This window comes from Pituophis catenifer, unplaced genomic scaffold, assembly GCF_029215685.1.
Source record: "Pituophis catenifer annectens isolate HBS135680 unplaced genomic scaffold, rPitCat1.0.hap2 SCAF_1, whole genome shotgun sequence".
NCBI classification, from domain to species: Eukaryota; Metazoa; Chordata; class Lepidosauria; order Squamata; family Colubridae; genus Pituophis; species Pituophis catenifer.
The window spans coordinates 37012980-37039512 of NW_027256881.1; the positions used below are offsets into that span (position 1 = coordinate 37012980).

Sequence of the window (26533 nt, forward strand, 5' to 3'; positions counted from 1 at the left end):
GATAAAAAGCCTGATACATTTTCCTCATATGAGGGCCCCTGGGCATTTTGTTTACTTATATAGAGTGAAGTATCAATATGCACTTGCCTATCATTGTTCTTTTAGACTATATTGTTTAAGAGATGTAAAAATTAGTTAGAATAATAACAATCCTACTTTTCCTTTAAATTGCAAGAGTCTCGGCCCATTGCTCATCACAATTATAACTTTATTGTTAGAAAGAATATGATTAATTTATGGGAAAGGTTTGGATATTTTATATTACATCATTAACTTTTATTTTATTGTTTGTATTTTATAGTCGTATTTAAATAAACTGGTGATTCTCCTATTGCTTTATTGTTCTTTGACTCATTGATCTGAGCAGTATGAAATTATCACAGTTATTTAGTGAAAAAGTCCAGACTGAATCCCTCAAACATAACAATTTAAAAAATACTATTGGAAAAGCAAAACTATTTTTCCAAACTAGACACCAGTATAATTGAAAAAAATGAAATAACTACAGAAGAATAAAACTGCTTTAGAAGAAAAAATGTAAAACAATAAGGAGGTGAAGACAAGAAAAATATAAATATGAATCCAAACAGATGAAAGGTAATGATGAAAAATTAGGCTGGTTGGGGGAACAGAATTGAGTATCCTTCAAAAGGTAGAATTTCACCCTAATTAAGAACACGGTAAGCCACAATGCTTGGTTGCAAGAGCAATTTGCTGAGTCTATTATTGTTATCTGTTCTATCTATCTGCTAAGGACCTGCTATCCAGTTTTCATTCTGCTCCCTAATAATCAATTTCATCTGACAGAACCTGATCTGCATCATAATTCTGCATCATGCTGCAAAAACATTTGTTAGTCCATCTGATTCTTAGAGAGTAAAAACTGGGATGAAGATATCAAGGTGGTGATAGCTTCTACCTTTTAGAATTAACCATCAACAGTAATTAGTAAAGAAACATGCTGCAAACTAGCACTATCACATGGCTAAAGCAGCCATGAAAACCTTGGAAAATTCAAATGCCATGATGTGTCTATACTACAAAAATCACAATTGTGCAAGTCTTATTATTCTGATACTCTATAGCAGTAAAAATTGGACTCTGAAAAGGCAGAATAGGAAGAGTATTGACACTTTTGAACTTTGGTGTTAGAGAAGACTCTTGAAAACAGCCAAGACAATAAACAAATAAATCAACCAGGAAAGTTTTCTCACTTGAAGCACAAATGACCAGGCTCAAATTATCCTATTTTGGAACATTATGAAAAGTCCTAGCTCTCTGGAGAAAGCCCCGATTCTGGGAAAGATGGAAGGAAAAAGAAATAGAGAATGACCAACAGCAAGGTGGATAGATTCAGTTACAGGGGCGATGAATGAATCATTTGGAAGATCTAAAATACCATATTAGAGACAGATCATCATGGTGAAAATCTATCTTTGTGGTCAATAAAAGCTGAAAACAAGTTGATGGCACATAATCAATCAAAGATCTGGGATACCTTCTACACAACAAGGAAGACAAAGATGAAACCTGAAAGCTATTTCTGCAAATATATCTGCAACTAAGCAATGATTCATGTCATCCTCGGGGTTATGTTTTTCTTCCTTGTTCCTATGCTTTGTTCTCAGAGACTAAAGAAAGTCACATGCTTGAATAATCCCACATGATTTATATTAAATTTACATTACTCTTAAATTGAATCTAAAGCATAACCTTCAGCATAATACTGCACACGGTTGCAATGTATATCACATTATTGGATATTTTTTTCTAAATTCACAAAAAAAGCAAAGCTTTTGTTCTAATTATAAAAGGACATCAATGTATAATGAGAGGAATAAAGTATTCCTTACCAAACTCCAATAGTTACATCTTCCTCTGGCTGCAAATAGAAGTTACAGGTATGGTTTAAGCCTTGATCCTGGGGTCTTTTCAAATCAATGAAATAGGGCACTCTTACTGAAATAGAAGGATAACATTCCTTTTACATTTTGTTTACCTGATGATTGAAATAATCAACTTCTGTAATTAAAACCAGCAACCATAAGCTTGCACAATACTTCTTCTACGGAATATACATCCCAATGCATAATTAAATTTGCTATAAATTACTAGACATGTTTAAATGTCAACAAGGAGGGGAGGAGTCTTTAACATTATTTCCAGTCTTCTGGCACCTCAAAGACTCACAAATGTGTAATGGCTTAGGTCTGCATGAATTGCAATGCATTTCATCAGAGGCATGTAAATATACACAGCCATTAGGGAGGAAATGCATGAACAGTAAATAGAGAGGCCAGAAAGAAACGAATGGTATTTTTAATAGTCATTTCCCTCTGACATCATTGTTCATTATTCCCAAATGTGCTCCCAAACATGAGTTTGTACAGTACATTCTCAGTTAATGTTAAAAGCCTCCAATTAAGACATTAGGCTAGATTTAAATGTATGTACCTTTAAGGTACAATAACACTCTTTGCTGTTTTTTTTTCTGGCTATTCATCTGGGAAAAAATTAGAAGTTAACCTTCTTTGGTTTGTAATTTGTTTTCCAACTTCTATTGCTATATTCCAAAACATACTTATTAAATCATAATTGTTAACTGTCAATACAGTTTACTGTTTGTCCTAGTTCCAACAGTCAATTATAGATTGTATCTTTAAAACTAATTTAGGAAATCCTAGAATTAGATTTGTAGGGCACAGTTTCGGCTCATTGAGTAATGCTCATTGGTTTTCTATTCCATCTTTGTAAAACATTTGCAAGGTCAGCAGCAAATTCTACATAATATGCAGACAGACATGATAATTAGAATACAGTCATACCAAGCACAGCAAGGATATTTTTGAGGAGTGCTGAAAGGAAACAATTGCTTGTTCACTGTCTGGCATTAGAACATTCTCTGCAGATGCCAACAGTAACAAAACTGCAAGCAGCAGTATCAAGCCTCTCCTTCATCAGCACTTCACAAAGAAATAATGACATACAATCAGATACTGACAAACTGAGATATCACATGCTTTAAATCTGAACTGAACATTGTGACACAAGATATGCAGGAACAATTGAAAAAAGTCAAATGCGACTTCAAATTAAGTATCTATATCAATATACTAGATTTTCTACCAACAAAAAAATAAAATTATTATAGCCAAGGCAGCTTGATGGCAACAGTTTCCAAGATTCTTGTGGGGTACTGACATTGACTTTTAAGTAACTAAAAAGAAATCAGTCTTTAAAGAAAGGGTGGGCTGACAAGGTATGAACACCTATTAATCTTGAATTAAAATATTAGCACAGAGTCAAGATAAAATAAATATTAAATGAAGCATTATTCTTACCAAAATTTAGGAAGACAAGCTTTGCCTGAATAGCTGGACAAATTTTAACTAGAAATGGAATCGCTATGTATATTCCCAACAACCAGATCACTACCTTCCGCAATCGAACCCACATTCCATGTCTCCTGTAAAAAAAGGTAGGGGAGGAAATGTAAATTTATCTTACGGACAAAATTCTTGTGAATACGTTTTGCTATAGGTTTAATTAAGATAACCACAGTGGATAATAATCATTACCAAAGTGTAAGCCACTTATTTGTGGCTATAGTCTCAATTATTACATAATCACAGTAATAGCTTCCTGTTTTTAATAAAGATAGTCTCCTCCAGATAAAGTCCAACTCACAAACTCGTTTATGTAGAATTTTTTTGACAATAATGTGGATGTATTTTTGAGAAGATTTATAAACTGCTATATTATCATTTATATACAATCAACATTTGACATTCTGCTTTGTAAAGTAACATGAAGAAGTCCTGTCCTCTGCACTTAGGAAATATAAAAAAATTGCACTTTGACTAATAAGGAGTCCTAAAGGAAGAGACAGAGGAGGACAATAATTAATATCAAAACAACATTTACAGTGATTCCCTCAATTTAATGTTTAAAAATCTCTAAATTTAATTTTCTTAAAGTTTTTTTAACAGATTGAAATAATGTAACAAAAATAGAAGGATCTCTTATCCAAATAACATATCTAATAATATACTGTGTGTTTTCTCTTACCATTACTATGATTAATAATGCTGAAAATGAATATGATAAAATTCATATAACTAAAGAGGGCAAATGTTATACAAAATGTTAAAAATATGATAATAAACAAATGAAACTAAAAGCTAATATCTAAATACCCAAACTGCCATTCAGGAAGTTTCCACCAACATTATTGCCCCTGCTCCTTTGATGTGCAGTTTGCAAACCAATACTGCAACTACTTTATAATTAACTTCCTGCTGCAATAAGTAAGAAAAATAACATCCAATTTTTTTTTCTCATTTGGAAGTAATTGCTTTCTTCTTTGGCTACAAATTATAATGTGGAAAGGTGTTATTAGTGTTAAATTAATCCTCAGTAGACTGTTATTAACTCTCAGAATTCTTGTAGAACTTTTAAGAAAGGAATACTTTATTAGCCCAATTGTTAATACTTTGGTGAGCATCCTAAACTAGAATCTACAATAGTAAATTCCAATCTCACTATTGTAATTTCCTTGTGCCACAGTAATCTTGTATGACAGGGTTTCTTAAGCTTTGCTGTGCCCTGGCAAAGAGCTTTTCTGGGAAAAGAGCTCCATGGACAACATGGCAGGTTTTTTGCCTAAGTTTGGCAGCAGGATTCTGGGCAATGATAATGAAGTACCAAGGATGGATGATGGTATTCCTGTTTCTGTATTTTGAGCAGGGAAAGCATTCCATTTCATAGCTTGCTTGTCACCTGGCCCCATTGCAGGAGGTTTATCAAGCGAGACTGCTGCCTCCTAAAAGGATGAACTACCTTCTTACAAAGAAAACAAGTCTATGTATGATAATGATTTGTTATTTACTTATTAAAAACACGTAATGAAACTCTAATTTAAGATGACTTGCTAATTACTGGAAGCAATGTGAAATTTAGAACTTAGACTTAGAATAAATTTATTGTTATTTTGAATGTCCACGAATGTCGAGCCCGGCATGCTCGGCATACGGAGGGGACGGGAAGGAGAAACGGTGGCGCTGCCGAAAGGGCTAATGCAATGGTGGAACGCTATTTAAAGAGCTATGTTTCATACCAACAGACAGACTGGGCCGCTCTATTACCTTTCGCTGAGGTGGCGTATAACAATGAGGTACATCGCAGCACTGGATATGCGCCATTCCAAATAGTTACTGGACAAGAACTCAGGCCTACACAACCAGAAATAGCGCCTAGCGAGTGGGGAGATAAAATACGAACTCTATGGCCGCAAGTAAGATCTGCCCTTGATAAAGCGGCAGCCGAATATAAAATCCAAGCCGACAAAAAATGAGCCGTATCAAAACCTTTTACAATTGGGGATATGGTCTACCTGTCCACTAAGTATATCAAACTCCGATTACCTAATCGGAAATTGGGACCCAATTACCTAGGTCCCTTCCCCATCGAAAAAATTATTAATCCAGGCACAGTCAGTCTGAAACTTCCGCCCCTGTTAGGGAAAATCCATCCGGTGTTTCACAGCAGTCTCCTTAAACCTGTAACTACTGTGAGACCCACACCAACCCCACCCCCACCAGTACATGGGGAACATTAAGAGGTGGAGGATATCCTAGATTCCCGAATCCACCGTGGTAGATTACAATACTTAGTGAGGTGGAAGGGATATCCACTAGAGGAAGCCACCTGGGGTCTAGTGACGGACACCGCAGCTGACCGGTTCCATAAAAAATACCCATGGAAACCGTCGGGCAATACTAATATGTCTACTTTGTTTTCCAGAGAGGACCCTGGTGAAGGGGAGCCACCTGTCGAGCCCGGCGTGCTCAGCATATGGAGGAGATGGGAAGGAGAAACGGTGGAGGACTGGTGGAGGATATTACTCACAACATTCTACGGCAAAGCAGCAAGACGTAGCGGTGGAGGTGGCACAGGGTATAGGCAAGGCGACACGCAAGGGGGTATAAGGGCGTCGGGTTAGGATAACTATGGGCGCTAGGAAGAACGCCGGAAACGCAATCCCAAACTACAACGGCACAGCTGATGGGACAACGCCCGATCATTACGAAGGGGAGTAATGAGTAATGATATAAAGCGCTACGAGGCGAATGCTCATAGCACCAACTTTGAAAGACTTTGTAGCTTGGTGTTGTCTCGTATCTGACGAAAGCATTAAACCAGCATTCACCATTCAGTTGATGCGTCCGGCTGTGTTTTATTGCTGTCTCCGTGCCGTACGGGACAAGGAGCTGAGAACTAATCGGCATACATTAAAATGAAAATTCATTGCATACAGCTCTCAAAGGGTTATCACTTCCAATATACACTATGTAAACATCACAAAACAAATTAATAAATACAAAATACCCACATATATTATATGACACAGAGAAACAACACAGTTCTCATTTGGATGTATATATGTACATGAGAAATTTATACATTACTACTGTTTGGCAGCATCTATTCCAAATATAATTGCTGTAGATTTCATATCTATAGCTGTCAACTGCCAGAACCACTCCTAAACTGTTTTGCTTATAAAAGAAACTTCAGTCACATGTCCTATTTAGTTTCAGAATAAATAAATGTGGATATTGTAATTTAGCTGATTTTCTCTGAGGAAAAAAAAGTTCTTTTCTGGTGAGGTAGCACTTATTGGACAATTTGCATAATTTGGTGAATTACAGAGTCTTCAGCATTTTTCAGATTTGTCTGCGTTAGGGCAGAAAAGTCAGACAATTTCACTGATAAATTAGCAAAATTTAAAACTTCTTTCTACAGCAGCCAATACATAAAGAAATCAAGAAAAAAACATGAAGATACATCATATGATTATCATAGCAACGTACTGATAAGGCCTTGTGATACTAATCAGCATTTGTACACAATTCTGCTTTGTTTTGATTTACTGTAAACTCAATTTGGGATACAACTTCATTAGGATCTGCCTTCACTAAATTAAGGCCTATTTTCATCTCAGTCTAACCAGCGCAGTGAGATTCAACTAACTAAAAAGAGTTTTAATTTGAGGCTACAGATCTGTTAGTTGCCCCCTAAATAATCAAAGCAATTTCTCCTTTGCAAGTAGATCATGGAAACATTTAAAACTCTTGGACACAAGGAATCTGTATCTGGTGCATAAGCTCATAGTGTACATGTAAACAGCAAGAAACAGACATAAACCATACTAGAACAACGAGAACTATATGGTCTTTCAGAAGGACAACAAGATTATTGCCATGCAGAACACAGGGGGAATGCTATTTCACAGTGTAGGAACAGTGACAAAGAAGACACTTGGTTTTGAATGAGATCATTCTATCCTTTTGGAGCTGTTTTCAAGAATTGATTATGAAGCATTTAGTTAATAATGCTACACCATTTCTTTTATTATTTTCTTTTCTGCAACAGAAAATCTGATGCTCCTCTGATGCAAAGTGATCTATTCCAGTTGTGATGGTACAACAGTCATAACTGTGAATACAGGTTGTAAGTCACTTTTTCCAAGGCCATTATAGCTTTAACTATTATTAAGCAAATAATAATGTAATTAATACAAATAATGATGTGAATAGAATAGAATAGAATAGAATAGAATAGAATAGAATAGAATAGAATAGAATAGAATAGAATAGAATAGAATAGAATAGAATAGAATAGAATAGACAGATGGACTAAACAGATATAACATTTATATTCTGTGTAATGCATTGTGTTTTTAGGTTGAAGTCAAATATTTTATTTCATGAACATATTTTGACCTTCAGCCTTGCTCATTCCTGCCACTCCTGACTATGTGTGCCTTTTCTATTTAGAATTCTCTGCCTCACCTTCAAAAAAAACCCTTGTTATCTTCCCTCTAACCCAATCTTTTCATTCATATAAATCAAAGGTTATTTTTACAAATAGTCAAGCTGTGCATTCCTACTTATTTCTATTTGTTTTTAAATTCTCTAACATATTGTAGTTCTTGAGACTCCAACAATCTAATCATTGTGGAGATTTTCAAACTTTGAATACCATGACAATTAGCTTTTGCTGCTATGAATGGCAAATTATTTTAAAAGACAGCTAGTTTTAGATGCCATCTTTCAAAACATGACCTCTGCTTGGATTATACAAGCATGGCTTACTGTTCGGCCTATACAAGCATGCTATAGCTTATCTAGGAAAGCAGGAATGAGTTTTGATGTTCTCATAATGTACGTGATGTACATTATGTACCTGAACATTGACTTTAAAATATCACCCCTTATAAATTAGATGCAACTCCCATCTTGAGAGCCCTTAATTAATAGATTTAGGTTCATTATTAGCCCTAATTTAGATTTCACATTAAACATACAAGGAAATAATTTCACAGAAACCTTGCCTTGTGCCAAACAGATCAACAATCAACAACAACAATCTGTTCAAAAACAGAAAATATGGGACCTGAAAGGTCACCTAATTTAGCTGTATAAATCATTCCAGAAATGTTACATGTATCTATATAAAAGAGGAGCTAACTTTAACACTTCTTTGCCTAGAGGTCTTTGCAACATAAAAATGATCACCAAATTTATGCTTATTCTTAAGTTTAAGGAAGTAGTTAGTAGTAATATTAAGAAGCACAGGCAGAGTTTTAAGTAGCAACTATGTAACATGGGACAATTTTTAAAAAATACAGAATCTTGGAAAACTGAAAGGGGAGATGAATAAAGATCTTTTATAACATTATACTCTTCAGCCACATTAAAAAGAAAAGAATAGAGACAAGATTCTCTTCCATATAATAATTACACGTATTAAGCATCAAATAACTATTTTCTTTGTGGCTTACCAACAGATTCCTGCCTAAACTGGGAGTAGTGCCACAATAATGACAAAATATGAACCTATTTTCATTAACTTTACATACGGTATAGCGTATACTTCTTTCTCCTATAGGACTATTAATGTATTTTCATGTCAATGTTCATCATTCCTTTAAGGATGTTTATATTTGCTTTTTTACCAAACTTACATACTGCTCCAAACTTATCACCCTCTCAGTAGCTTATAGATGAGGGACTGGGAGTGGGGGGCACCGTTTTGCGGTGGTTCTCCTCCTATCTCTCCGACCGGTCGCAATCTGTGTTGACAGGGGGGCAGCGGTTGACCCCGAGGCGCCTTGTTTGTGGGGTGCCACAAGGGTCGATCCTCTCACCCCTCCTGTTCAACATTTATGTGAAGCCGCTGGGTGAGATCATCCGTGGTTTTGGGGTGGAGTTCCATCAGTACACTGATGATACTAAGCTGTACATCTCCACCCCAGACAATCCCAATGATGCCTTGGAAGTGATGTCCCAGTGTTTGGAAGCCGTGCGGATCTGGATGGGGAGAAACAGGCTCCGACTCAACCCTTCCAAGACCGAGTGGCTGTGGCTGCCGGCGTCCTGGTATAGCCAGCTGGTGCCATCGCTGGTTATTGGGGGCGAATCATTGGCCCCCACGGAAAGGGCTCGCAACTTGGGTGTCCTCCTGGACGCACGGCTGTCTTTAGAAGGGCATACGACGGCCGTGGCCAGGGGGGCCTTCTATCAGGTCCGCCTGATACGCCAGTTGCGCCCCTTTCTGGATCGGGACTCCCTACGCACGGTCACTCAGGCACTCGTCACCTCTCGTCTGGACTATTGTAACGCTCTCTACATGGGGCTCCCCTTGGGGTGCACCCGGAGGCTCCAACTGGTGCAGAATGCGGCTGCGCGGGGGATTATGGGAGCGACAGGGCGCTCCCATGTGACTCCTCTCCTGCGCGAGCTACATTGGCTCCCGGTGGACTTCCGGGTGCGCTTCAAGGTGTTGGTGATCACCTTTAAAGCGCTCCATGGCTTAGGGCCGGGGTATCTATGGGACCGCCTCCTGCCACCAATTGCCTCCCACCGGCCAGTTCGCTCCCACAGAGAGGGCCTCCTCAGGGTGCCGTCGGCCAGGCAATGTCGGCTGGCGACCCCCAGGGGGAGAGCCTTCTCTGTGGTAGCACCCACCCTCTGGAACAATCTACCCCCAGAGATACGAGTGATCCCAGACCTCCGGACTTTTCGTCGGGCTCTCAAAACCTATTTTTTTTAGTTAGCCGGGCTGTCCTGATTTTATGATTGGTTTTAAATAATTTTGATATGGTTTTAATTGGAATGTTTTAAATTAATGGGCCAAATTTATTTAATTATTTTAAATTTATTTTAACTTTTGTATATAAAATGTTTTATTTTTTGGCTGTTCACCGCCCTGAGTCCGAAAGGAGAAGGGCGGTATAGAAATTTGAATAAAGATAAAGAAAGATAAAGATAAAGATGGTTGAAACTTAAAACAGGACAACATAACTGTAAAATTTCTCAGCATCAAGAAATAACCTTAAGCATTAGATATTTCAAAGGATAATTTCCCCAAAGAATCTACAAAAATAAGATAGGAAAGGTACAGCTTCTGGTTCTGGAAGCAAATAATAAAGATAAAGGGATCTACTACACCCCTTAAATGTAACAGAAGATGTGTAAGTATATATAAACTTCTCTGCTAGTGTCAGGGAAATATTTAGTGAATCACAAGGTACATGTCTTCATCCATCAGGAGCCGGGTTCCATTTTCGTCAGAAAGATTTTGACTATAAGGGGTAGGGTAAGAGGTCCTTGAATAAAAGTTTGTGAGGAGATGGTAAAATAACTTCTATGAAAAAATATGACTGCTTCCTTGCTGTAGTAGTATGTATAATCCTAAAGTCCAATTGCACAGCAAAGAATACTTTGGACAGCAAAGAGAACCTGAACTGAAATTCCCAAAACAACACAAAGGAATTCTGCTGTGCTTTGAATCAGTGCAGTTGAATATCAGCCTTCATAGTACTTACTGAGATTAAAATAGGCTCTCTAGAGATTCAGTTAGGTATGAGAGATTTTGGTTCTTTTTTTAAAACCAGGAGTTTACCATGGAATTGAACTTGTACATAGATAAGATGTGCCTACTACTAAGCTATAACACTTGTTCTATTTAAAATTATTTGTATAAACAGTGAATAATTACTCCCAGTGATGGTTACAACTATTATTCCTTTGAGATGGAAAGAATATAGCCACAGAGATTAGTGTTAGATTTATTTACTTTGGATCATCTTAGCAACCCAAAGACCTCTATTTTATGTAGCCTTTAAAACAGAATATGAAATATGAATGAAGATTTCAACAATCATAGACAAAACCTAAATAAAATTAGAAACAAAATAAATATAATTTTAAATATAAATAAGTTTCAGTGAGTTGAGTAGGGCTTATTTCCACGTAAACATTGATTATGTTGTGGCATATAGTTATGAATTCTTTATTAATGTTAATTTGTTAAAAAGTGAACCTATGATATCCTATGATTGGATCAATATTAAAAAGAAAGGATCTGAAGATGCAGAACACAGGTTGAAAAAAAAAAGACAAACCTTTAGGATTCATGCTATTTTTAAATGCTGGACTTCATAAAATTTCAATTCTTTAAAAATGGATGATAATCTCAATTTTTCCAAATCTCGCAGTATTTTTTAAATTTAGATCTTGCATGATTTGATAGTTTTACAACACTACACACAATTTTAAAATTATGATTCACCATTAAGGTACTGCAGATACTGTGTCTGCAGAACAATGGTAACAACCATTTCTACATCTGTGATCAAAGGTGATCAAAGGTTATCAGAAGAAAAATTAGCTTCTAACAGGGTAACAGGTAAAACCAAAAAAGATCTTTACTAATATTATGTTCTAATAATGGATCTAATACAACAGGATACATGGTTGGCCAACCACAATTCTCAGAACTGTCAATATTCCCTAACATTGAAAAATACTCATCTTTCTGGGTGTCTCCTGTATTAATGAAGAGTTACTAATCATTTGTTTTCTGATACCTCAATAATAGGAATGTCAAGTATGAAACATACTACTTTCTTTTCATAAACCAAATGTTCCTTTGCTTAACTATGCAGAAATAGTTGAAAGTTCCACTCAGTTCAACAAAGTATACTTTAAAATATAATCCTCAACCTAAAACCAATTCACTTAGTGACAAACAGCGCTGAAAAGAGTGACATGACCTTTTTTGCACTTATGACCATTGCAGCATACCCATGGTCATATGATCAACTGGCATGTATTTATGATGGTTGCAGTATCCTGGGGTCATATGATCGATCACTTTTTGTGAACTTTTGACAAACAAAGTCAATGGGGGAGCCAGATTCACTTAACAATAATATTACTAACTTAATAACTGCAGTGATACAACTGAGGCAGGAAAAGGTTGTAAAATGGGGCAAAACTCACTTAACTGACTTGTTTAGCAACAGAAATGTTGGGCTCAATTGTGGTCATAAATTGAGAACTACCTGTACACATGCATAGGATTATACTAAGGTTCCATATTATTCTGACATAGAGAACCTTCATTCCTTAACTCTGAAAAACACAGATTCAAATTTTCTCTAACAAAGATGACTAATTATAACATCAAGTAGCAAACGTTTTAAAACTGGCATTCCACATCAGGACTATGTACCTTTTTTTGCCTATTAAAGGGTTGCTTAGATTCACAAACAAAAAAAATAGGTGATAGGACAAAAACAAAATATGGCACCAAGAAAAAATGGTTTAAACCTAATTAAAATTAAATGAATTAAATGTTTTATTTATTAAATTTATACTATGCCCATCTCACTATCAAGCAACTCAGAGCACTGTTACCTAACCCAATTAATTTCCTCATTTTTGTTACAGAAAAATATATTAAAAAAACAATTCAGTGCCAATTCTGTATCCAGACCTTTGGGACTGTATCCAAGAATGGGAGGAACACATACCCAGCCGTATCACCCAAAGGAGAAAAGGAGCAGAGATTCTGAGGAACATGTTTTTTCATGTTTGTGGAAGATGGAAAAATAAACATCCTAAGTGTTTTTAAAACAGGGGGTTGTGTGTTTGCTTTCAAACAGCTGTGTTACTGGTGTGATCTGCAAAAAATCATAGGAGAAAGCTCCGCTGTGTATGCCACTCTGAGCTCAGGAAGGAAAGGTGGGTTATAAATTTAACAAAGATGAGGTTTTAAGAAATTTAATGAAAGACACAGATGTTGACAGACACACAAAAGGGCTAAAAACAGATACTGGTAGTTTATGTTTTTATATTCCTTCCAATTATCTTTAATTCTTTCTCTGATATCTAAGCCCAATCGCGAAAGCTTCAGGAGTTATTTCATCTCAAAAGTGAAGTAAACCGGTATGGAAGTACATACATATTTCTTTCAATCCCACGCTATAAACTAAAGACAAACTCGACCGAGTATCTATTGAGACTGTTCTGCTCTTTCTTTTCCTTAGGCTGAAGCTTTCCCATATGCTCCATCCCAGCCACCTTATCTCGCCCAGTGGCAAAATACAGCGCCTGACTGGCTATAAAACCCGATACACGGTACAGTATCGCCTCCTTGACCTGCTGCAGTCGCAGCCTGTAAACCGAATGCAGCACTAAAGAGCAGGGAATGCTCTGGAGTAAAAAAAAAAAAAAACCCAAACTCCACGGAGGGCCGCGGCGTTTTCGGTTCCTTCTCGCCGACCCTCCTCGGGCTGCAGTCGCCCGCCCCGCCCCCCCCAATCCAGCCTACTGCGAACCTGCACGGCGAGCCCCGAAAGGCGGAGGGACGAAAGGAGAACGCCAAGGGCATTCCTCCGCAAATTGCAAACTGGGGGCTACGCCGCGGCCAACCCGCCGCAAACAGCAAAGCCCCAAGAAGGGAAGAGGCGGCCGGCCAGCGGCTGTAAAGCCGAACGGATTGTCTGCCCGTTGCCAAGGAGACAAGACCGAGGTCGAGCTTGCGAGGACCGCGGGTGCAAGGACGGCAGGGAAAGGGTTGCTACCGGCTGCCAGGAGCCGAATGGGGTGGGGTGGGGGGCCGTTATGCTACGGGTCTCACCTGCCGAGTGCCCGCTTCATAGCAGAGTCACCGGCAGCCCGGGCGCTGCCTGCCAATTGCGGGCTGGATCTCAAGCTGAAGCCCTTATCCAGCGAAGGAGAAGAGGAAGACGAAGCGGCGGCGGCAGCAGCGGCGGCTGAAGCCGGAGCGGAGGAGGCAAAGCGCTCATGCTCCAAGGTGACGGACTCGTTCCGCTTTCTCATGCCGGCGGTGCCAACGCACGGGCGGTGCCACTTCCACTCTGCCTCAGGGAAGAAGCCTCTGACCCGAACTCGACGCCTCTTTCGCCTACATTATACCGACAACAACCCGACAACCGAGAGGATAGCAGCGCTTCCCGCTTGCTACCAATCAGAAAAGGACCACGTGACCTTCTACGCGTCGCAGATCAACGTAGCTGGAGCGAATGATCGTTTCTTCAGCTTTGTTACTGAATTGCCCACATCGAAGATGGCTCCTGGGGGTGGGGGTTTAAGGTACGATAGGATAAACGATGATTACTTTTCCCCTAAAAAATAATTACGAGCAGCTATGCAAATACAGCATATGGAAGGCAGGTGAAAACCCGTGTGCTTATTTTTGTAGAATTTGCACTTTCCTGTCTGTTGTTGAACCTTATAGCTTGCAGGTCTAGGATGCAAAAATTCGGATCACCGGTAGATGATAGCAAGAAATTAGTTGTTTACATCACCTTGCTATCTCTAGTAGTTGTGGGGATCTTTGTAGCCCGGATCGGATATCACTAAATATATAAACCATTAGATTTTTTTTTTCATTGCACAGTGGTATATTGTAAAGTGGGTCATGCTGCATACGATGCAGGCTGCTGCTGCTGCATGAAAGAAAAGATCTCTGTAACCTCTAATAATTTCCAATAAATTGCTGACAGTGTTTTGTGGATACTCTGTCACTACACCTAATAGCCAAGGGAAGTTATTAAAAGTACTTTTACTCTTGTATTTAATAGAAAGGACTCCCTACAAAACAATATATCATGGCTTATGGTGCATACAAAAAGATATCAAAATGGAGAAGTGATAAAAGTGCAAAAATTACAGTACTGAGAACATTTTATAATCTGCTTATAATTTGTATAATATAGTTAAAAGCTACAATAGGAACAATTATAACACCCAATCTAAATATCATTTTGGGAAAGTCAAACCCTTGGTGAGCCATTTGAACAGTGCTGCTTTCTTTCACTTCACTGGAGCTTAATGGAATTGTTGCAACTAAGCCCCAATTGAAGAAAAGCTAAAAACAGTTGATAGTTTACATTTTTAGAGCACCATGAAATTTGAGTTGTTTCACCATTTGTTAAAAGAAAAGATTCCCAAATATACTAAAACAAGTACTAGAAAAACACTCTCAAAATATATTAATTCCTTCTGAAAGACAAAAATACAATGAGTTTACAATAGTCATTAAAATGCATTAAACAAAAGTGAAAGGCTTATAATGGGAACTCAGAATTCATCCACAAAAGGCTTAATGTAATACATTATAATGTAATGTAACTACATATAATGTAGTACATTAGTTGATGTGTTTAGTGCAATAATGACTTAATTGAATTCATTTATTTAATCCTAATTAGCTGCAGAAATAGTGGCCTGGATCATACAGACTTGCTGCCAAACCATGTTGTTTGGTGTTATTATGACTGAACAGTTCATAAATTTGGCAGAGGTGGGGAGGGGTGGATTAATTGCATAGCATAGGATTGTAGTCAAAGATTTAAAATGATAGTTCATGGGAGAGAATAAACTTCACAGATTTCTGTTGAAAAATCCAAGAAGCTTTGAATTCTGATAGAACTGCCTATTTTCCATCTTGTTTGAGGTGCATTATTTTCTGATAAAATATTTGGTCAAATGTTTAGATAAGGTTACATATCTACAATAAAAAATATTTATACCTGAAAAAATTACATAAAATTTTATTTAAAAAGGAAGACAGTGCCATGAAAGTGGATTGATGGTAGGTTATCCTTTATGCAGGTAAAGCTAAAAAGACCCATGTCCAAAAAGACCAACGTCTTCAAAGAAAAAACAAAGTCCAGTTGCCTCTTGAAAAAGCATCTTTGGGACACCCATGTCCAGTACTGGAGCCACTTAACAATCCTGTTGGAGTTACTACCGAGCAGATTTACTTAGAATAGTGTGAAATAGCCAAGAACATATTCTTGCAAAGGTAACTTTGATATCAGTAAGAAGACCTTACATGTGTTAGAAAAACAATGAAGAGGTCTGTAGCATCTCAAAAACATAGAAGCTGGATCAAATTTAAAGGACTACTTAGTTACAGCATTCTATTCTCGCTGTAGCCAACCGGATGGTTCTAAAAAGCTTGTAAATACACGAGAGCTGCTTAATGTCATTGATAATATATTTGTAGCTAGATAGATCTATCCAGAAAAAATGGATTATTTTATCACATAGTATATATACTGTATGAGGTGGTTGGATGGATTCACTGAAGCATGGACTCCGGGGGTGATAGAGGACAGGAAGGCCTGGAGGAACGTTGTCCATGGGGTCATGATGGGCCGGACACAACTTTGTGACTAACAACAACATATACTGTACAATTCCAAAGGCTCTGGAACTCTAGCCTTTCCAGAGTGTGTGTTAAAAAAAAATCAGTACAGTTGAAATACATCAACCTGTGAACTTTTCATTGGGGAAGAAGTGAAAAACAATGTTTTTAGTGGAAATAGTTAAACGTTCGCTTAGGGTTCATAAATCGCAAGAATTCGGAGCGCATTCTAAATCTTTCCAAGTACCGCTCTGACTTTCATTGGTTCCTCAGTTTTTTGCGAAGTTCGGCGTTTTGTCCCTTTCCCTATTCCGTAATAAGTAGTTGCTGAAGGCGGAACATTTTCCGCCCCTCCCATTCTTCCAAGGAATCCAGTCTTCCTATTGGTCGAGCAGTACGAGGCGCGATTTACTACTCGCCCGCCCGCCGTCCGAGTTTTCGGTTGTTCCTGTAGCTGTCATGTTTTGCGAGAAAGCGACCGAACTGGTGCGAGAGCTCTACCGCGCGAGCGATGGGCAGCTTCCTGCCTTCAACGTAAGTTTTTGTCGCGCGCGCGCTTCGCATGTCTAACGCCTTGCCGTGGTCCGATTTGCGGAGTCCGCGGCAGCCTTTGAGGCGACTGGCGTGAAGGCGAGGCGCGAACCGCTTCGTTTTTTTCACACACAGTGGAGGCTCGGCCTTGAATTGATAGTATTCCAACGGTTTTTATTTTATTTACAGTATGTAATCACCTCGCTTCATTATTTGTGCAGAAGGCTCTCAGAGTAAAATCTTACACCCAGATCTAATACCGTAGCCTGGTCCAACCCAGCCTCTTCCGTGAGTTGGATTATTAGAGACCCATCATCCTTCGGCAGGTTCAGATTTTGGCTGGGTTTTCAGCAGCCGTTGGAGCCACATTTTCCTTTGTAAGAAATCTCAAGAAGCAGTTTATGAGTCCAAGTGAAGCAAAGCTGAGAGGGCTGGGCGGTTGGCACTAACTCACCTTTCTTTAGCATCCCTTCCTTCTCTCCCACCAATGGTGGACCTGGAGCCCAATGACTGAATGACTGTGTGGGTTGTTTTTGTTCTTCCTTATCCTTCTCTTCCTCCTCCTCTTCCTCCTCCTCCTTTTCTTCATTTTCTTCTTCATTCTTATTCTTGAGAAAAAGTTGTTAGGTTGCTGCTTCGTGTTCTGATCAAATTAAGAGTCTTGTTTCCATAAAATTCCAGCTTTAAAAAATGGATGCCTCACTTGAGAGATGAAATATTGATCTAAATTCCTCTTTTCCTCAGCAGCTAGGTCAGATGCTTCTGGAATTGTATATATTAATAATGCTAAACAGCAACGGGGCAATCCCCTAATTGACATAGAACTTTTGTTCTTATGAAACTTTAAAACAAGAATTGGCCCTTCACTTTGTGCTTGCCAGGCTTGCTGCCCACCTAACTTAAAAATAATATATTTTAAAATATTCAATATACTTAATAATTTAAAATGGATGCTGGGATATTGCAAATAGAATGCCATTTTAGCACATATTATTTTTTTACTATTATTTATTTATACATTTATAGATTACCAAATCCATTATGACTCTTGGCAGTTCTCAAAGATACACAAGCAGACAGATATCAAAATAAAAATACATAAGATAATGAAAACAGAATTAAATTGAATTAAAAAATCAAACTGTAACTAAACTAAGAAGGAATCAAGGCCCAAATACCCTTTGAAGAAATCTGGTTTGAGCAGTTTTTGGAAGGCTATCAGGACTGGATGTCCACTGGAAAGCTATTTCAAGGGATTGGCATAGCCATTGAAAAGCTACAGTACTGAATCTCAGTCCCTAAAGTGAAACATTGCTAATAGTTTTTCAATAATAAAACAAACTGGTTGGGTCAATTCCAAAGGATAATGCAGTCCTCCAGCTGTAGGGGTTTATAGTTTAGTAGCAACACTTTTAATTCACTAAGAAGCTTGCTGCCAACCATTGCAGCCCACGGTAGTTGTGTAAGGAGTACAGCTTACTGGCAAACATGGGCCACTGCAGCCTAACCAAATGGCAGTTTCTTAATGATCTCCAAAAGCTGTCACATAACAAAATATGTTGAATTAATTTAAGTGGATGGCAATGAGAATATGAGTCCTGCAGCAGCAAGATTCTCCTGCTCTAGATAGGTACTAAACGAATGATCAATTGGGAACCCCGTATCAAAACAACTTACCTTATGTGCGGCCAGAATTTGAAAACAACATTTAATACAGTACAGTACTTGAGCAAAATGGTTTGGTTGAGATCGGCATATGTGGGACTGATTGGGGTAGATTGTAGGGGTGACACTGAAATATAATTTTATATTTTATTTATCCATATATTAAATTATTGTATTTTATTCCAATCTCATTTTAAATTGTATTTTATTCCAATTTCATTTTAGATTGTTTTTATTGGATTTTAGTAATAATTTGTGTTTGGAACTGTGATATGGCCCATGGGCTAATCAATAAAGTAAACTAACTAACTAGATAGGGCTACAACTGGCACACCAGCTGAACCTGAAAAAAGCCTCTCTCCTCCCCCCCGACTCCATCTACTTGTACTAGTCTAGAAGGAGCTGATTTGATTATTTAGGTTTAATTTAAGAAGCAGACTAGAACTTTTATGTCACTCCACCAAGATAAATGCTGGGTAAACAAATAACGTCAATGGACAGGTGGTAACTATTGTAAGTGTTGGTTTGAATTCACTTTAAATCTGTTCTATCCAACCATATCCAATCCAAACTCCTGTCCAAATTCTAAGAACCTTCAGAAGCCAGAATAGGATTTCAGTGGCATTACTAGTTTGACCGAGGATAGCAGTTTAAAGCCAAGTATCATCAGCATATTGATGATATTGAATTCCAGACCACCAGATTAACTCTTACAATGGCTTCATCTAAATGGTGAATTAGAATGGAAAGAACTAACCCTTGTAACATCCCACAAGGGAGTAGCTATCCAGCCAATCTCTCCTCCTTATCTCCCCTGCCTATCAGCTGAAGCTGCACACTGAAGGAGAACCACTACAAAATGGTGCCATAATCCCCAACTGTTTGTGAAACAGTCCAGAAGGATATTATAGTTATCATTATCTAAAATAAACAGGATGGGCACATTTCTTCCAGGTCCAAAGGCAGCCATCTGCTAGTGCATCCAATTCTGTCAACATTTTTTCAATAAGATATCTTAATCAATCACTGTTAGAAATGTGAAAAACTTGAAAGGACATTTTATGATGTTTGATGGGCTTGTAAAATAGATATTGGACACAAATACATATAGTAATGCAGAGAATTTTATAACATTCATATGAAACCAGAATATTTCATATTAGGATTTATGGCTAGACAAGTAGAAAATTCTCATGGATAATTGTTTTTATATATGGAAACTGCAGCAAGGTTATTGTATGCACAAAGATGGAAAAATACAGAACCTTGGTACATAATTTGGGAAGGGGAAGATTGTAATCATTATGCTTTTAACTGTTACAAAAAAGATCAGAAGTGATCTTTTATTTTTCTATTTCCCTTTTATGTTTCTATAGTTTTTAGGCTTATGTAAAATCTTTAAATAAAATTATATTTTAAAAGTTATATTTTTATTTGCTGAAACATTTTACTTGAATTAATTAGGTTAAATTATATAAATAACCATTGTATTTGGTATTTTCCTTTCCCAGGAAGACGGGATCAGACAAGTACTTGAAGAGATGAAAGCATTGTATGAGCAGAACCAAATCGATGTGTAAGTCAATCTCATCAATAAAAGAATAATTTGTCTACATAAAATAGTTTAAATATTTTAAAAATGAAGACTGATTCACATTTTGCATGAAAAGAAATGCCGTTAAATATAGCTACCAGAATCCAAGCAGGCAGCAGCTTGTTTGAGCTCAGAAGTTAGCAGCATTGAGCCTAGTTAGACAGAACCCCTAGGAAATGTCAGGCAAATAAACTTGATTGGAAATTAAAAACAACAAAACTCCCAAAAGAAAGCAATGTCAAATCAATCAATAACTGTCTTAGTTTAATAATGACAAACGTATTGTCTCATCATCATGAACAACTTCACTACATCTTCTGATGCAGACTAACATTTTGGAGAAAGATAATAGTACAGATAGACCTCAATTTACAACAGTCCATTTAGTGACCATTCAAAGTTACAGTGGCACTAAAGAAAGTGACTCATGATCATTTTTCATACTTACAACCATTGTAGCATCCCCATGATCACGTGATCAAAATTCAGATGCTTGGCAGTTGATTAATATTTATGACAGTTGGTGTCCTGAGGTCATGTGATCATCTTTTGCGACTTTCTGATAAGCAAAGACAATGGGGAAGCCAAATTTACTTAATAACCATGTTATTAACTTAACAACTGCAGTGATTCACTTAACAACTATGGTAAGGAAGGTCATAAAATGGGACAAAATTCATTTAACAAATGTCTTGCTTAGCAACAGAAATGTTGGGCTCAATTGTGGCTGTAAGTCAAGGACTATTTGTATATACCCAATGTCACTTTATCTAGCAAGTGTACAATATGGCCTAGATGCCATGTCACGGTAAAGAAATATACTTTCTTTGTGCTGAATTTTAGAGAAGAATAAAAGTGGCGAGATTGCTTTGGGCTGCTTGTAAAGTACCTCTTTCTTTGCAAAATAAATGATTCTTCCCCCCAAATATCTGTGTCACAAAACCAGGCAGAGTACACTTTTTGTTTAGCTTTTATGAATGCAGAGCCTGAAAAAGTATACAGTAATTGCATGCTAGAAGAGCAATGTGGGAACAATCTTCTATAGATTTTTTTTTTCAGTACAAAAATATCCTTTCCTAAATTAGAAACAGAGAAAACTAACAGCAGAAAAAGATCTAGTGGTCCATCAAGTCTGCCCTTTGAGGTTTTTTTATTGCATTTTTTATTTTTTAAATTTTTGTCAGATGATGGGCATTTGTTTATCCCAACTAAAGATGGTTCCAAGCTTCCACTACTCTTTCTGTGAAGTAATACTTTCTAATGTTACTGTTGAACTTCCCTCCTGTCAGTTTGAGGTTATGCTGATTTGTTGATTTTTTAATTGATTTTTGTTTAATATTGAAAACACTGCCTTCTAGTCTTATTCACACCTTTTGCAAGTCTTTGCAAATCATAGCAAAATTGAGATGAAACTTGAAACTTGCTGTATATAATAAGTATAAACTAATAGCATGAACCAATCACAGGTTTGTATGTTCTGAGTTCAAAATATATTTAGCTAATATAGTTCTACTATTATTACCAGAAATGAAGCCAAGTCAGGTCACAGCGAGTTGATTACAACAATCAAATTTCGCCATTGCTCTCTGCTGAGAAACCGAAGATGTGTTGTTGCATACTTGTAAGTGTCTAATAGTACTCTGTGAAATTCTCAATTCTTCCAAGATCAGATTGTTTCACTTTTGAGATTGATATTTTTAATGGAATTGTACAAGACTTTAGATTCTTAACTGTATTGATAATCTGGCTGTACAGGTAGTCCTCGATTTACAACAGTTCATTTAGTGACTGAAGATACAACGGCACTGAAAAAAGTGGCTTATGACCATTTTTCACACTTACACCTTGACACTGACACTTGCAATATCCCCATGGTCATATGATCAAAATTCAGATATTTAGCAACTGACTCATATTTATGACGGTTGCAGTGTCCCAGGGGTCATGTGATCATCCTTTGTGGCCTTCTGACATGTAAAGTCAATGGGGAAACCAGATTCATTTAACAACCATGCTACTAACATAACAATTGCAGTGATTCATTTAGCAAATGTGCCAAGAAAGGTCATAAAATGAGGCAAAACTTAACAAAAGTGTTGCTTAGCAACATAAATTTTGAGCTCCATTATGATGATAAATCGAGAACTATTTGTAAATACTCTGTAAATAGCTTTAAATAAAGAAAATATGTGGGAGATGTATTTAGCTAGAATTTATCAGCAGTATTATTTAATGATTGAAGTGCTTGTGTACACAAAATTGTAAAGCACTCATTCACTATTAATTGTTCTAATGTTATTGGTCATATTCTACAGGTAAGAACTTTTGCAGGTATTCCAAAGAGGTGCAACTTTACTTGTAGTTTCTTACATAGTAAATGAACTATATACTTTTCTAACACTAGAACAAAATTTATCTTTGTGTAATAAATTTATGTAGTTTTAAAATTTCAATGTTTTTGATGAAAAATAGGGCAATGACTTTGGATTTGAAAGAAAAGACTGCTTCGGAGTGCAACAGAATGAGAATGTATCATACCAGTTTGCAACTTCTTAAAGCAGAAATGTCTAACCCTTCCCCGCCCTCCCTCTAAGATTGTGCAGCTACTCTTTGCAGCTCCTTTGAATCCCGTGGGAAAAATGTATTTGATTTAAGGAACTGCAGATAAGTTACATTTTCCATTCTACCCAATTCAAATCACCTCTTTTTCTTTCAAATTGAAAGTGATGCATAGCCCTATTAGAAATAGTGTACAGTAATGAATTAAATGTTTCCACTGTTACTATATTTAGGTATGATCGCTTACTTCGCCTCCGTGCACTTAGGTGGGAATATGGTAGTGTCTTGCCAAATGCTGTTCGATTTCACATGTCAGCGGATGAAGTAAGCGCTCTCTCTCTCTCTCTCTCTCTCTCTCTCTCTCTCTCTCTCTCTCTCTCTCCCTCTCCCTCCCTCCCTCCCTCCCCCTCTCTCTGTGTGTGTGTGTGTAGCTTCAGAAGATTATAGGAAATATAGGAATATAAGAAGAGTGTATTAAATACAAATATTAATTTAAAATCACCATATCACTTTAAACATAGAATTTTCACAAAATCTGCTTAGCAATTATATTAGGTCATTGAGGAAACGGTTCACTGAAGATGGAAGCTTTAGGAGTAACTGGTACTGGTTCTGTAAACCAAAATGTATGGCTTAGCCTCATATGCAACTATAGCTGGTTATGGTTTATTCAGTAAAATAGAGTTCAACAAACCCTAACATTGTGAAATGTGTAAACCTATTGTAACACTTATGCTCCAAAATATTCTGATTTTATTTAGTTAGGCAGATGGAATCACTTTTAATTCTCAGGTATACTAAGAATACATTGTTTACAGTTTTACTCTCATGAAGTTTAGTGACAATTATGTAGTTTTTTTCAATACATGACCTATAGAAACTAGAAATCATTATTAAGTAGAATTTCTGAGATTTCAGACTTCACACTATTTGTATTGTCTTTTAATAGTTTGGAAGGATATCTAACTTAACAGTATATATAAGTGGTACTTAACTTCATGATTAAACTTTTTATATTTAGATGCTTTGGTTTAACCAATATAAAAAGTCATTGGCTACCTATATGAGATCAATAGGAGGAGGAGATGGCCTTGATCTTACACAAGACATTAAACCTCCCAAAAACTTGTACATTGAAGTAAGTAGAAATACTATTTTTTTAAAGAAGAAAACCTTGGTTCATTATCAAACTTCAAAATATACAAAGTTATGTAATATAATCACTGCAATCTAAATTTAATTCATTATGCTGCTCAGAAAAGAGCCTAATTTATGTAACAGAAGAACTTCTTAATACAGGCTTATGCTTAATTTACCAATAATGCACTACTCATTATTTTTCCTTTAGGTTCGGTGTTTGAAAGATTATGGAGAATTTGAAATTGATGATGGTACAACAATTCTGCTGAAGAAGAATAGCCAGGTATTTATAAGTAGACAAGATCTATTATTATTTTTGCCCTATTAGTAAACAAATATTCTAAGCAGCATCAGAAAGTATTCTTTCCATTTCCCATAAATAAGAAAAAAAGTTATGTAGAAGAGAGAATTTGGTCAATCTGGGGCACAGCGCATCTATGAAACCATTTTTTCTTACCTCTGTTCCACCGCATTCTAATACCATCTTGAGCATTTAAATTGTAATTCCAGGTATACTTAATTAGAAGTTATATTAAATCCAACAAAATTCATTTTGAATGAATGCATATTAAACTAAAAATTATATAATTCTCTTTATGAACTAAATATTTTCTCGCTGGAAGATAATTGAGGGAAAACATATTTTTCAATGCCGAAGAATTAAATACACAAAATTTCATTCTTGTCCTTGAGGATTTCCCCTTAAAAATCCAATTATTGGCTAAGCTTTGGAGACTGATGTTAGGCTAAGTATCTAGAGGTACAGATACAGACAATTCCTACATAATTTCATATTACTTTTCATGTTGCCTTGTGGGTTTGGGTGGTGCATAAAAAAGATAAACATTTCCTTAGATTTGACAATGGATTCTTTTTTTTCTCTTTAGCATTTCTTACCACGCTGGAAATGTGAACAATTAATCAGGCAAGGAATTCTGGAGCACATTCTATCATAAGCTGTATTTACAAGACTGCTAAAATACACATAAATTAAATATTTTTGCAGATTTTAAAATAGGGTCAAAAATCATTTTTTTTCCTCATTTTATAATCTTTTTTTTTTTTTGAAAAAATAAGTTTAAAGTTTAAAAATAAGTTTAAAGTTATTATTAGAAGCAGACAAATAATATTTTGTGAAGAGGAAAGATGTGATATGTACAAGACCTTTCTCCAAAAACAAGTAGATTGTTTTTGTTCATTGCCTCAATTATTACCTCTATATTTGGATAGCTTTTGGGATTAAAGTTACTTTGTTTTGGTCTCTCTTGCCTTTTTGTATTAAAAAAAAATTAATGGACCAAATGCCATAATTCTTTCATTTGTAATTACTGTATATTGCTTTGTGCTATTTGAAATCATGTAATAATCCTTTGTAAATATTTAAATATTTTTGTACGATGTTATGTTGCATGTGATTTCTATAGTAGATGTGTTATGACTACAATCACTTTTGTAATGTTTTCAGTTACCATGCTAGCCTTAAAAGTATCCATGGATTTCTGGCAGAATCCACCCAAATTACAAAGTTATATAATAAAATTTTCCATAGTAAGTTTTTAACTAATCAAGATAATCTATTTCTTAGTAGTTTTCGTGACATTGGAACTATACAATTTGAGCAGCTTATTTCATTTTAGATGGAGGAAGAAGTATGTGCATTATTAGTGTACATTAATATAATGAAACAAGTTTTTAAAAAATCATGACTTCAGTAATTTCAAGCAGAAATTAAATGCATTAGGAAGACAAAAAGGAAACATGTTAAGGCATCTTTGAAAGAGTGTTGCACAGATTTTCAAAAATAATCTATTTCATCTTTTGAAAGTACTATATAAAACAATGTCTTCAATTCTCATTTCAATCAAGCAGTCCAGAAAATAGTAAAGATGGAGTTCTTGGAGAACAAACTTGAATGTACAATTCCCAAAGTATTTATTGCAATCAAAATGAGCTCCGTCTGTCTAACTCTGCCAAATGCTGGACTGAAATGGCAAAATTAATTTAATTATCAAAATATATTTAGGTTTGTATTCCAACTAGTAATATACTCCTATCTTGTGCCTGTTTGCTTATTTTCTGTATTTTTTGCTTTTCCCTCTTTTCATAGAATTTCCTCCATTGCAGAGGGAAGAGATTGCTTGAACAACCTGTCTCCTCCTAAACTGCTTTTCTTTGCAGCACGGCATTTTCCTTAAAGGTGATAAACACAGGAATCTCCCTTCCTGTTAACAAGCTCAGTGACCTTGATCAGTTACTATCACCCTGGGCCAGCTTCCACTGCTATCTGAAATTGGCAGGATCCTGATCAGTTTCAGCCTAAAGGTTTTATTTTGCCTTCAGCCAGGAGCTAAGCACAAAAGCATTCCTTTCAGTGTGTATTCCCCATTATGTGCTTGCTTACTGTCTTGTAATCTCTTCCTCTCCAATTAGTGCAAATACAGTACATTGATTTCCCCTTGCTAATTATCCCAGACTGAAATAGGGATTCCAAAGGACAGGGAAATAGGGGAGAGA

General features: G+C 36.6%; 2 protein-coding genes across 4 annotated transcripts in view; one reads left to right on the forward strand and one right to left on the reverse strand.

Annotated features, from left to right (window-relative positions):
• Positions 1-14275, reverse strand: part of ABHD12 (abhydrolase domain containing 12, lysophospholipase) — a 32526-nt gene extending 18251 nt beyond the window's left edge. For both annotated transcript variants that reach the window (XR_011600653.1, XM_070947877.1), the window contains exons 1-3: positions 13993-14275; positions 3342-3466; positions 1854-1959 (exon numbers count right to left, since the gene is read on the reverse strand). Coding sequence is in view for 1 of the 2 variants with exons in the window: in XM_070947877.1 (XP_070803978.1) it covers positions 1854-1959; positions 3342-3466; positions 13993-14195 (434 nt within the window). In the remaining variant the exon portion in view is untranslated. The remainder of the gene's footprint in view (positions 1-1853; positions 1960-3341; positions 3467-13992) is intronic.
• Positions 14276-16987: 2712 nt separating this feature from the next.
• GINS1 (GINS complex subunit 1) lies at positions 16988-25518 on the forward strand. 2 transcript variants are annotated; one of them, XM_070947881.1, is made up of 7 exons: positions 16988-17064; positions 20238-20302; positions 21846-21941; positions 23113-23203; positions 23901-24017; positions 24228-24302; positions 24907-25518. In XM_070947881.1, exons 1-7 carry the CDS (start codon positions 16990-16992, stop codon positions 24973-24975), a joined length of 588 nt encoding a protein of 195 aa, XP_070803982.1. In that variant the 5' UTR covers positions 16988-16989; the 3' UTR covers positions 24976-25518. The 2 variants fall into 2 exon arrangements, with proteins under 2 accessions (XP_070803982.1, XP_070803986.1); XM_070947885.1 differs by lacking the exon at positions 23901-24017.
• Positions 25519-26533: the final 1015 nt, after the last annotated feature.

Bases quoted from the DNA above. Each gene is read 5' to 3' on its own strand.
- GINS1 (XM_070947881.1), top strand. From the start codon at position 16,990: ATGTTTTGCGAGAAAGCGACCGAACTGGTGCGAGAGCTCTACCGCGCG. The intron at 17,065-20,237 runs GTAAGTTTTTGT...TTCCTTTCCCAG, and splicing joins GGCAGCTTCCTGCCTTCAAC to GAAGACGGGATCAGACAAGT. The intron at 21,942-23,112 runs GTAAGTGTCTAA...TACTATATTTAG, and splicing joins AGATGTGTTGTTGCATACTT to GTATGATCGCTTACTTCGCC.